The sequence below is a fragment of the Epinephelus lanceolatus genome, chromosome 23 (genome assembly GCF_041903045.1).
Source record: "Epinephelus lanceolatus isolate andai-2023 chromosome 23, ASM4190304v1, whole genome shotgun sequence".
NCBI lineage: Eukaryota > Metazoa > Chordata > Actinopteri > Perciformes > Serranidae > Epinephelus > Epinephelus lanceolatus.
The window spans coordinates 27280659-27294163 of NC_135756.1; the positions used below are offsets into that span (position 1 = coordinate 27280659).

The 13505-nt window shown below is 42.1% G+C and overlaps 1 protein-coding gene across 1 annotated transcript; it reads left to right on the plus strand.

Moving 5' to 3' along the window:
• Positions 1 to 626: 626 nt before the first annotated feature.
• LOC117248915 (uncharacterized) lies at positions 627 to 13170 on the plus strand. The gene is made up of 6 exons (XM_033614139.2): positions 627 to 1065; positions 2208 to 2267; positions 5367 to 5492; positions 5596 to 5664; positions 12321 to 12416; positions 12998 to 13170. Exons 2-6 carry the CDS (start codon positions 2226 to 2228, stop codon positions 13085 to 13087), a joined length of 423 nt encoding a protein of 140 aa, XP_033470030.1. The 5' UTR covers positions 627 to 1065; positions 2208 to 2225; the 3' UTR covers positions 13088 to 13170.
• Positions 13171 to 13505: the final 335 nt, after the last annotated feature.

The following is a 13505-nucleotide window of genomic DNA, read 5'->3' on the forward strand; positions in this document are numbered from 1 at the left end:
TAATAACAGCTCTAGCAATAGTTGTGCACACCCTCCATCTCCTTATCACCATCTAGTCTTTGCAGATTAATCAGCCTCATCAGCCATCAGTTTTAGACTCATCGGCCACTACCACCATCAGTGTGTGCTGCTCAGATGCCCCTCGATTATAAATCTCGCTCTGGAGTTCCAAATCTCAACCATACATCATCTGTAATCTGTATTAACAATTATCTTTACCTCATTCACCTGTCTCTCCTCATTGAACTGACAGCAGTGACTTTTGGGAGTCTTGTTGTCATTGGCCCAAACCCCCCTTAAAATACATCTTGGTGCTTTTTATACTTAGTTTTTGTACAAATTAAACAAACAAAAGATGGCATGTTTATTAGCAAGCACTTAAAGGTGAGGTTAGGTAGAATTTCTTACCTTTGGACAAAAGCCAGGCTAGTGTTCCCCCACTGTTTCCAGTATTGAGGCTAAGGTAAGATGAGCAGGAGTAACTTCATATTTAGTATAAGGACATGAACGGCATCAATCCTCTCATCCAGGTCTCAGAGAGAAAGCTAGTACAGGTGTTTCACAAAACATGAAACCATTATTTTTATTTTTTCATTTTCCAGTAAGTTTTGTTCTTTGGTTGGATGGAAAACTGCTTCTAGAATATAACTTTACACTAACACTGATTATTTTAAGTTGTAAGTTAACTCCCATGTGGCCTTTTGGTTGGTAAAGGTTGATACACTGACCTGAGGCCTCATACTGATCTCACCTGAAAAGCTTCCGAACTATCCATTATGCTCCTCTGGCTTCTCGATTCTATTAGTGGGACAGTGGCACTTCTGTCACTGTACTGTGGAAATAACTAGCATGTAGGCTGCACGCCGTCACTGTATAAAACCCTTTATAACTGATCTGAAACTTCCTGTTGGGACTTCAAGCTAGAGAAGGAAGCAAAAAGGATCTATGGTTATTATGAGGCATCAAAGAGAGAGGGTATAATCAGAGGGAAACAACAGGTATTGATCAGCACAGTGGATACTGGTTTGACTGGTTTGAGAGAACACAGCTGGTGTTGACCCACAGGTGAGTGCCTGATTGATTTTTTAATGACTACTCTGGCTTTATTTGATCTTATTTCCTCCCAACTGCTAATATTTGATCCTATTTTTTAAACAAAACAGTGTTTCCTCTAGGATTTTTTTCAGCAGCGGGGGTGGCGGGGGGAGGGGTGAGAGACATCCCTCCATCCATACTTACTGACTTAATCATACTTCAAAAACAGCATCAATAAGTGATTAACATAGGGGGGATCAAAATAAAATAAATAAATGAAATAAAAATCAACCAAAAATCAACCAGCCACCCTCCTCCCCTGACAAGTCCCTTCATAAGTAAAGAACAGTCCCTAAGTGCGGTGAGGTTTGTGGACCGTTACCTGCCACAGAGAGAGAAATGTGAACGGCTCGTTTCTCCTCTGATATGCCACATACTGTGTGCCGCCATGGCTCGGCAGTCATGACAACAAGTTATTCACCTGGAGCCGGACTTCTCCATCGCCAGTAAGCCGTTATCATGCGCCGCCGTATTTGACAGGAATACATCCTGTCCGTGTCTGTGACCCCTGTTCAACCCACAACCGGCGGGATTCGCCGTTTCATTTCTGCTGCTGGTTGAAATCTGTACTCGCACAGCGTGCTGAATGATTTATTTTGCCCGTACAAAACTATTTTTAGTCGCAAATGCGAGTGTGGTGACGGACAGAGTAAAATATCGCCACACTGCCGACATTTTACTCCGTTCGTCGCCGCATGCTGTTTGATTGCGTTATCAAAACACGCCGCTATTATTTGGCCTTGCTTTTCACTTATTCCACCGAATACCGAATATGTGGTTTTTGCAATATTCGGCCAATCGGTGCATCCCTAAATATGAGCCTTCCCCCACCCCCCCCTCCCCCCTCCCTTCACCGCTGCTCTCCTCACTATACTGGCTGCTGTGCTGTGCAAGTGCACAGATGTCTCAGAGCGGTGGTGGTGCATTTGCAAAATAAATGTTTTGAAGGAGCAGCAGCGACGGCAATAATTTAGCAGAATGTAGCAGAAACACTGCAAAATAATCTGTAACAGAGCTAAAGTAAATACCTCACTGACATATTTATGGAACTTTTGATGTAAATGCCTTAAATTTCTTAAATTAAACTATGATTATCTGTGTCTCATGAGCAGCACCTGTCCTGGATCGAGATGACTCACATGAAAAGGTTCCAAGGTATTCCAATGTCCAAGGTACGTCAGGTACTGTTGGAACCATGGCAACAACTTGATTATATAGACAATAGGCTACACAGGGATAGGACTGCAGTTATTAAAACCGCTCAAGCATACAGTCGCAGCGGTTTAGCAAGTTCCCTCATGTATTCATTCCTTATCGATCCCACATCAACCTGGCAGATGACTCTTACGCAAATATATTTCAGTGGAACCAAACCTGAGAAAAGCTGATAACAGACCAGCAGTAAACAACTTTGAGTCCCACATTAAATTTGTTCTACATTTGTATTTTGATACTTTGGTTGATATCTGGTGACTGAAGGCCCAATTTGCATCATTTTCAAACTCTACTATTCACTGACCTCTTGTGACCTGCAAATGAGGGTGTTGCTTAACAGTCTATAAAGCCTATAAAAATGAATCACCCTGCTCAGATGTTTTTTGATGTTTTCAGAAGTCTACAAAGTGGTCTAAATAAATTAAAAAGATAAAATACAGCATACTTGTTTGCAAAAGTAGTCACACTCCAAAAGTCTGTCAAGCAGATGCATCTTGCACATCTGTGTGGATAAGTCTCCATCATCTTTGCACATCTGGACACAGCAAGTTTTCATTCATTCTTCTTTGTGCAGGCTCTGTCAGGTTGTGTGGGGATTGTGAGTTAAAATCCTTTTCCAGCCACAAATACTAGATTGGATCGAGATCTGGACTCCCTCACAAGTCATCCTGGGTACGCTGCATGGAAGCATCCACACATCATGATACTGTCAACACGCTAATGCTTCAGTATGTCTATGATGATGTTCAGTGGTTGGCTTGCACCAAATACGGCTTTGGTCTGATTGACAAAAGAACGATTTCCTTATCAGACAGTAGAAGTTTCTTCCAGCTGACTTAAGAGTAAGGATAGACCGATATGGATTTTTTAGGGCCGATGCCGATACCGATTTTTTTCCATCACCCTTAGCCGATTACCGATTATGGACTGCCGATTTTCTTGAGCCGATATTTGGGGCCAATACTGCTTTTGCTCCCTCAATTTACATCAAAAAAAATGACACAATGATAACAAATATTACAGGTCTCAAGTTTAAAATAAGAAACATTTATTGAACAGTAAAAAATACTAAAACAAGATGGAAAGTTGAGGTAGAACAGGTAGAATATTATTATTATTATTATTATACATTCAAATAAAAAAAAAGAGTTCAGTGCTCTTAAATCTTCCAGTAATGTCTTTATAAAAATAAACAAATATTTAAGCTGAAGCATAAATAAAACAACAACTACTGTACACAGTAGGATTCAACAGCTTTGTTCAAATTAATCACATACTTTCAAATGAAAAAAAGTGCCAGGGAAAAATAAATCTGCGAACCCACGCGCGTATCGGCCGATGCCGATACAAGTAAAAAACTCAAATATCGGCCCGATATATCGGCCGGCCGATGTATCGGTCTATCCTTACTTAAGAGTCTCCAAGATGGGTTCTGGCACACTCTAGTTGAGATGTTATTATGTTTTTTAAGAGTGGCTGTTTCTTTGCCTCAGGCCACCTGTTGCCACTGTCTCTCCAATCTCAGCCTGTGCAGCTTAGAACTAGGACTAGGTACCTGAACTTGCTACCTTTAAGGTATCAATAAAAAAAGCACCTGTAGCAATGAAACATCTCCAGTCAAACGATACCTGTATTTGATCCTTTTTGCACTGGGGGTTTGATTGTGGACCGTCCTGACACCCATCAGATCAGTGGGTCAACTTTCTGTTGCTGCAGTCTCTGGAGCTGCTCTCTTCTAGCAACAGCACTGATGTCTGAGAAAACACTGAGTCGTTAAACTGTCCCAACAAACTCACATTAACACAAAAATCACCAACTGTCCCTGGTGCAGAGCTCAGCAGGAGCTGCAGTCTATGGTGTAGTGAAGTTTAGCATATATTGACAGACTTGGCAGTTTGGCATGCAGAGATGTCACCACAACATTCGAAAGTATAAATCTACAACATACCACCCCATTCATATTATGGGTACTGGATTAAGTACAAGTTATTTTTAGCAATAAAAAACTCTCTGTATCGGGCATATTTTTAAAGCTACAGAGAAGACATAGGTATCATATTAAATTCAAGGACCTAAGGCATCCACTAGTACTAACCATTTTGTACTATTCTGTCAGAGAGAGGGGGGCAAATAACTCCAAAATTACACTACATTTTAGCAAGGGGAAAAGGAACCTTGCCATTTTTCAAAATAGTGTATTTAAATATTTCCACATACTGGGGTACCTGAGCAGTCTTGAATTGGATAAATTGGGTATAACTGGAAAACTGTGAGTTCACAGCCATGTACACTTTATGCTATTTCAGTTATGCAGACAATTTGACCAATAATTAAAGTAGCCCTCAAGATTGAATGAAGAAATGAAGAAAAAAAAATTGCTCACTGCTGATTTGATAGTCATTTCCTGGTCATTTTTTCAGCCATTCCCCCACTTTTCAAAATGTTGTCCCCCCTTGCTTGGCTGGCCTGCCCATCGGCATCTCATAGCAAGGCATAGGACATCCCTTAGCGTGTCACACAGCTGAAACACATTGTAACACATGGTTACACATTGTTAAACAGTCGGTTAGGTTTAGGCAACAAAAGTACTTGGTTAGGTCTTGAAAAAAAACATCATGTTTTTGGTTAAAATAACTAAGTTTGTGAGGTAGGAATAATGTAACGTGACGTAAATAGGTCACGTGACTGACGTCAGTGCACAATGATTGTAAATTAGTTACATAACGGAACATTAAAACATTGCTGACTTTTGGTTTCACACAGGACGTGGGCTGTCATCTCCTGGGTGAAAGTCTTGTTTTGTTCGACCCATCCACCTCCCCTCCCTCCTGCCTGATGCGAACTTTCTCTCTCTTTTTTGGAGTTATTAAAAGCCCTGTTCGTCTCAGAAAGACGCAAAATGGTAGCTTTGGCGTTGATATCACATGCTGAGGGACCTGACAAAACATCTATATTTGATGACCTGGGAATGAGAACAAGCTAAGTCAGGGCAATTTGAATCCAGACGGAAGTATACAAGTTTCACATTTGACGAATGGCTGTTTTTCTGGTTCTAGTCAATGAGAGGTTTGTGTAAAGAAGAAGACTATGTTTTTCTGGGAGTGTCAGAGAGGACGACAAAAGTAACGGCAGCAGGAGCTGGAGCTTTTGAGGATGACTGGAGAGACAAAAAGGAGGAAAGGGTAAGAGATAAAGAAAATTTAGTTTCTTAACACCACAAAGTCCATTATTGTAACACTTCCCTTTAAAACACAAACAAGCATAGTATGTGTGTGTGTGTTTCAGGTCCGTCGGCGGCTGGAGAGGGAGCAGCTGGAAAAACAGAGACTCCAAGAAATAGAGGAGAGCAAGAAGGTAAACAAACACACACACACACACACACACACACACACACACACACACACACCCACACACACACGGAAGACACACTCTACAAGTCTGTACATTTGTGAAATCAAACAGTCTCTTTACTCTCAGCACTTGCACTGCAAGTTTCCTGCTGAACGACACTGGTTCAGCCTCAACTGCTGCTGCTTTAATCTCCTCAGGATACACTCTTGCCAATGCCTGCTTGTACATTTTAATTTTCACCCACCCACACACACCACACCACACGAACACACACACACACATACACAGGTTGCACCTGGCAGCCAAGCTATAGTAAAATGAGTTGACTTATGTAATGACAGATCATCCTGGCTGTCAGCAACATTTATTGCTAAGCCAACCTCTGATAATATGAAAGAGATTTTGGATTTTAGCCCGTAAGTTCTCCTTGCTATGTTTTTGTTTGATGCCTGTTGTGATCCAAAGATTTGGTGCCTAACCTCAGCCAGCAACACCCCGAATAATTTCTCTTAGCCACTGTCAAACAGTTTTCTTTCTGTTTGTGTTTCCTCCGGTTAATCCTCTCTGTGAACGGAGCTCGTTATTCACATTAAAGACGCTGTGCTTAAAGTTTCATGAGACCATGCTGTTATAATCAGCCTAATGGAAACGGTGGTCTGAACAATCAGCCATGAGGCAGTGTGACTCCTGATCGATGAGTGTTAATTTACCTCAGAGGTTCACTTCACTGCTCAAGGCAAAATCAGATTCACTTCCATGGAAACGTCAGAGCGGGAAACACATCTCTGGCCCTCTGTCAAGACTGCCGGGCTTATCAGTCGCTTCAAACCTCACTCACACTTCACAGCGCTAAACATAGACACACACACACACACACACACACACACACACACACACACACACATGTTGGAGCATATTTGACAGCAGCAACAACACATATTTGGCATTTTAAAGAGCTGGAGTGAGTTCACACTGTATATTCATTTAAAAACACCACACACAGTTGTCAAAACAGACGGACATCCTCATGGACTGCGCACACACACATACACACACACACACACACACACACACACAAACAAAGCAGCTGTGGGTGCTTTGAGCAGCCGCCCCGTTTCTGACAAGAGTGTGTGAGGTCAGCAAGGGACATGCGCTGTTATTGTTGTCGTCAGTGTTTCCGTTTCATGTGCACACAGACACACACACACACACACACACACACACACACACACAGGCAGGAAGCTGATGACAACATTTACCCTGATAAAGAGGACAGTCACTCTCACCTCTGTATGGAATGTACTTTCCGCTGAATCCTAACTTAACCTCAGACACACATGCACGCACGCACGCACATGCACACACACACACACACACACACACACACACACACACACACACGCACACACACACGCACGCATGCCGCTGGAATGCCACAGTCAAGCCAAAGGGATTCCATAAATACACTGTAAAAAAACAACTGCTTTCCCAGATTATAATAAATGAGACCAAACTACCCAGAAAACAACAACCTATTTTTTAACAAGGGTACATTTCAATGCAATTTCAAATGTAATTCTTAGGAAGAAAGACAAGGGTGGCAAAATATATTAAATTTCATGGTTGGTTTCCCAAAATGTTGTCTTGAAACTAACCTCCCCATGCTGGTTGAATTTTGTTATATAATTTGAAACATGATTATTATTTTTTTTTTTTTTTAAAGAAGGCAAGAAAAGCATTTTTGCGTAACTACTATGGTTAAAGTCTTATATATGTGAGGGATTCCAGCCAACCAGGTTTTTTTTCTTTGCTAATCTGCCAGCTAAATTCAGGGAGTGCAGCGTGATAACAGTACAAGTGATACCTTTAGTGCCTCCAATCCCAGCGGGATCCCAGTGGCATTGGAGGTGAGCTCCAAAGAATGCTTAAAGCCTTCTGGGTATACTTTTACACCAGACTCCATAACTGCATCTCTGAATTCTTTGCATAATTTCTTGTCTTGAGTTTTAGTACGTTTAATTTCAGTAACAGTAATTACATGTAATTCCATTTAAAGACCAGTTGGCATGTTGTATATATATATTCACCCCAGTTTAAAGCAGTGGGCTGAAATCCACAAGAATTTTCTGAAAAATTTGGAATTCTGAAAACAAATGTGTGTGTTTTCGTCACTGAAAACCTCAAACTGCCCGGATGTCAGTCTGAAAATGAAGCTTTCCTTGCATCTCAAAGTTCAAGTTGGAGATGAGGTTTTGGTCTGACAGGACTCATGCTGCATAAGCACACACAGTGGGATAAAATGATAGCCCTTTCTTAAATTGTTTCTTCATATTTACTACAGGGGCACACCAAGATTTTGCACTAGTAAACCGCCACTAAAACTTGCTTGTTTGGGCTCATTCCATATGTATTGTGTCCTAACTTCACTTTGCACTGCACTGATTCTTAACATTTTTTCCACCAGTTTTCCCAGCCTCCTGCTTGAGACTGTATTTTCTGACTCTGAATGCCTCTCTACAGGCCCAGTGTAGTGCAACGAGACTGAAGCTCTCCTCCCACTAAAATAGCACAGCAAACCAACGCAGGCTTGTAGCGAGTTGAGTCAACAAAATTCAAAATATAAAGTTTGTGCAAAAATACAAATTGTCAAGCAGCATTAGCAGTGTCCCGGTACATGGCATTAGCAGCCAGCTTCTCCTCAGCTGTATCCCAGCAGCAGCGTTAGCAGCAGAGAAGCCGGACTTGCTCGAATGGCCCGCTGGAAAACCGAAGATCAAGGATGCAGCGACGCGGCCCTGCCACGGCAGCCGCCTGTGGGCAAACAAATCAGTCTCCAGCATGCCGCTGTCCAGCAGCCTCGAATCTGTAGGGGAGGGGGGCGGACACAACTCTCGGCAGTATTTTGATTTTGAGTGCAGTAACCGTTTTGGCCACATTCTTACATACGGTGCCTTTAAAGTTTAAGAATGTATCCAATATATAACAATGAATTCATAGAGCAAATATTATCTTGTGTGCAGGGCTCCAGAGGGACGCTTTCACAACTCTGCAGACAGTTTGCACTTTTGGGCCTTAAGCCCTTCCAACTGCTCTGCACACTGTCACTCTACTCTACAACCAACACCACTGGCCAGATGGCAAATTGCCACCATGATGTTGTGTTTGGATCAGAAAAAGAGTATTAACGCAATTTGTCATTTTGTCAGTGATTGCCAATTTAAGGCAATTTGTTCAGAGTGTGCTACCCCCTCTTCACACACCACGAAGCGGAACAAGTGTGTATAGAACATGAATGAAGTAATCATTCAAATGTCCAAATGCTCATTTTCAACTCAAGGCCTTCTTGGAAAGAATGTCCTGGTTGTTTGCCTGAAATGACTGTGTGTGTGTGCCGCATGTAACTGGGGAGGTAACGGCTTAACTGCTTTCACCTTCACTCCATATGTGTCAGCATGTCTTCGTCTTTAAACTGATGTTAAACTTAATGCCTCCCTTGCTCACATTAACTTCCTCTGAACATTTCTGCTCCCCCGACACGCACACACACGCACACGCGCGCACACACACACACACACACACACACACAGCATGACGGAAATGTTAATTGATGACAGGCGTGGTCCATTGAGAACCACTGGCCTCGGCCATCTCACATGTATCCCATCTGAACTGTTTAAAGTCTTACATACACAAGCCTGAAGGATTTATCATTCTCTCTCTCACATATGTGAAAATTATACATACAAACACACAGCAGGAAACTGGATCCAAGAGAGTAATACTGAGCCCAATTTGAGGTCAGGGATACACAGCAGGCACTTTTCATCACTCTCACAGACATACATGTCATGAGCACGCCTACTTGAGGCTCTGAGGAGCAGCCCTAACAGAATGTATGTACTGTTATATCATTGTACCATGGGACCTTTATGACCTTCAAAATGTTTCTACAGATTTCTACGATATTAGAGTGGATTTCCTGCAATTTCCTGTCTTTGTCAGCTTGCTTTTTTCCACCCAAAGCAGGTGTGCAGCTGCAAAATTGAGTCCATATATTTGTTCTTTGTTTATATGGAGCAATTTATAATTTGTGCTATAAACTGTGACATCTTTAAATCCAATGCACCATCAGTAAAGTTTTATATCAGTTTGTTACATGGTAAAATAGTGACTTTTTTGATGAGATTTGTAATTGACACCTGCTGTAAATGAAGCATTTAGCTCAACCCAAGAACCTTCAGGACTAACTTTTCTAATCTAAGATAGTACTGCTGATAGTACAGCTGAGACACAGACCACTCACATTACAGCCTGGTGGAAAGATCATAAATTAAACCTACCCAAAGCATCATTAAAGCCACCGTGTGTAGGAATTTCTTCCATCTAACATTGAAATCATATATTCAAATGGATAGCGCACTCTAGCGCCTCACTGTTTCAAAGGCATATTGCAACAACGGTAGCCACTGTGTACCAAAAAGCTATGATAACACTGATGAAATCATGTCATCCGATACTTCATGGAGTATTCATTCAGGCTCCTACACAGACACACATGACGCAAGTTGACAAACCCCCTCCTCACCACGCTGGCTGTGTTTACAACATAGAACTGCTGGGGCGGGTGTAAATCGAAACAAACCAATCACATCTTGTCTTTTGACAACTGACAAGTGGCTCAACCTCACACACCTCATCCCTCTCCTAGCATCACGTCATGTCATGGCCTGTGATTGCATTACCTTTCTCCTTCAGCAGCTCTTACCACCTGGGAAAGGCTACTCTGATGTTGACCCTTGTTTTTTGAATTCACCGGTCACGTTGCCTTTTTGTTCCCTTTTGCGCTTTCTTGGCGACGAGGATTCCGTCTCCCGTGATGCTACATATGCATGATCCTGAATTATGCTCAAAGAGTGGGACTTTGTTATGCTGCAGTAGTGCCGGGGTAGTAGCGAAGCACCTCTTGCTCCTCTTCTTTGGCTTCTCAGTCACACAGCGCTGGCCTGGCTCTCAACGGAAACGCTGAAGGTGGGGCTATTCCCTGGTAGTGCTATATGTCCCTTGCTGGCGGATGCATTTTCAAGATGGTGAAATGTTATAGAACCCCCCAAACGACTTACCCACCCAATGTACAAACAAATCCGAAATTCTCCTTTTACGAGAATAAGTCAGATTATTGGTGGAGGTAATAATACACCAATGATGACATATTTATGAATGTAGACATCGACTTTTGCCAATAAACAACTGAAAATGTTACACAATGTCCCTGTAACACTTTACTCTTCATCATCAGAAACCTTAACCACTGCAGATAATTTACAAGATAATGAAAGACTACAAGATTTTTATCTTCTTGCCATCAAACAAAAATGACCTGAGCATGTGCCAAAGCACCACCACAGCACCGCCTTTCCCCCTAGCACATTAAAACTGCTTACTTACTTCTCAATCTCATTTGCAAGTTCTCGCAACAAAGTTGCTAACACCTTTTCAGCTGCATCTAAGTGATAAAAAAGACTTAAGAGCATGGACACACAGTATGCAGGCAGGGGTCCCTCTGATATGTACAACTACACCATTTACCCCTGGCATTAACAATCAATCTGTGACTGGATATCACAACCAGGTAAGTGAAAAGGCATGTTAATGCCAGGTGTAAATGCACGCAGAACACATTATGATTAGAATGCAATCAGCTCAAACTTTGCCTTTTCCTGTTAGCTTCAAGGGTAAATTTGGTATTTTTTCAACCTAGATCCTGTGTGATGGAAACAACAATTTTTAAAACTGGGCATCTTCATATCATCAGTGTACGTCCATTAAAAATACTCGTTTTGGCCACTGACAGGCTCAGGGATCTTATTTATAAAACAGTGTCTAGGATCCATAGTAAAAGTGTGCATGCGGACAAAAGCAGAAAATGGGTTGCCTCAAAAATATTCTGATTTGTAGAACTCTGCATACAGCTGCCAGTGCACTATTACCCTTTATAAATCCCAAATCATTTTGGAATTGTTTGCACATGAATCAGCTACAAATCCCACCCTCTATACATCCTCAACCAACCATAAATGGTCAACATAAAGCACCTCATGAATACTGGTGTATCAAAATGAGCCTGCTAATCAGTGGTTCTTTACAGTGAATCATGGCAACAAGAGTCACCAGTGTTTGTATGTTCACAGCATTTAGGGCAGAGTGTGTTTGGCAGCCAGCGCGATGTGTCCAGTGTGCTCTGTGTGCGAGACAGTCACTGCAGTGATTTTACACACAAAAACTAAAATGTGAAAACTATCTGAAAGTCTGCTTGGTGCTGGACATGTAGTGTAAAGTAGGTTTGTTAATTATAGATTTTTCTTGCTGAACACTGGCTGGAAATGGAGCTGATAAGAGCGGTGAGACTGAACCAAAACAGCTAAATTCTGTGGCAATCAAAACAATGGTCTGAAAGGTGCTAAAACACTGTGTAGACTTGTGGGTAACTGCAGAGTCAGGTGATAAATCACTGAAAGTGATTCAATCAACATTACACAGTCATTTGATCCATATTTAAAATAACATTATGGACTGGAGCAGCTTTAAAACTACATCTTGATGTTCAGTATTGTTGTGTATAATGGAGGTGCCCATAACAGCATGTGTCCCGTGTGTGTCAGGAGAGAGAGCAGCAGTGGCGGACTCATATAGAAAAGCTGACCTCCAGCCAGGAGAAGACTCTGCAAGACAGACTGGCAAGACTCAGGAGATTCAGGGTGAGATTCTCACACACACACACACACACACACACACACACACACACACACACACACACACACACACCATAATCTGAAACTTAGCAGCGGACCAACTGTTGATGTCCAATACACAACTGACAAACCAGGTGCTGATGTTTGACATGCTGCAGCTTACTGTAACAGTCAACACCACTGAGTGTTGATTTCAGCAGCCACAAGACTTCTAATGTTTCAGAGCACCTGCAGAACAGAAAAGCTTTTTTAAAGATCTGAAACCAGCTACTTCCTGAGCTTGTTGATCAAGTTACAGAGTGGTTGCAGTTCAAGGTCATTGATCAGGCGCTGGTAAAGAGACTTGTCAGTAGCTACTCAAATAAATCGCTGCCTGGCACAGTGAAAAGTTCAACACTGTTATCACGCAGTTTTTTGGCATGCCCCTGTGGTACCAAGTAATCAATGCTTTCTATTTTATTTGGCATTAGACTTCACAGAGACCTCCCATCAATCAAATACTGTGGGAGGGACTAAAGATGACAGATGAAAACTCTTCTATCTTAATTGTCCTCCCTCTTCCTCTTCATGCTTTTCTCCACCTGCAGGAGTTCCAGAGGAAAGTGCTGGTAGAGGAGTCAGGAATGGAGGGTGGCGGGGCCAGCCTTACAGTCAACCAGCTGCTCAACAGGATGTAGATGCACTGCACGAGAGACTGACTCATGATAAATGGGTTGTTTGCTGCACTTTAACTTCAATAAATGATGACTGTGTCAACTGAGATGTTAGCGTGTTCGATGCAAATGAATGAGATGATGATGGAATGTGGGATTTTTTGAGGAGCCAGCAGCTATAGGAGTTGCAGCATGAGGAATTTCCACATTAAGGTCACATCAGGTCTGATATTTGGCCCCTGCTGACAGCCAGTACAACCCAACTCCTACATGCTTTCTCAGGGAGATGGGTCACCAAAAACTGAGTCTTGCCACAAGAGACTTGACAACTAAAGCCCTGTTTCCACCAAAAACTTTTGGCATTGTACCTGTAGAACCAAAAGTATCCCCTACAGACATGGTACCTAGACTCTAGATTGGTTTAGCGTTTCAATCTCATGGA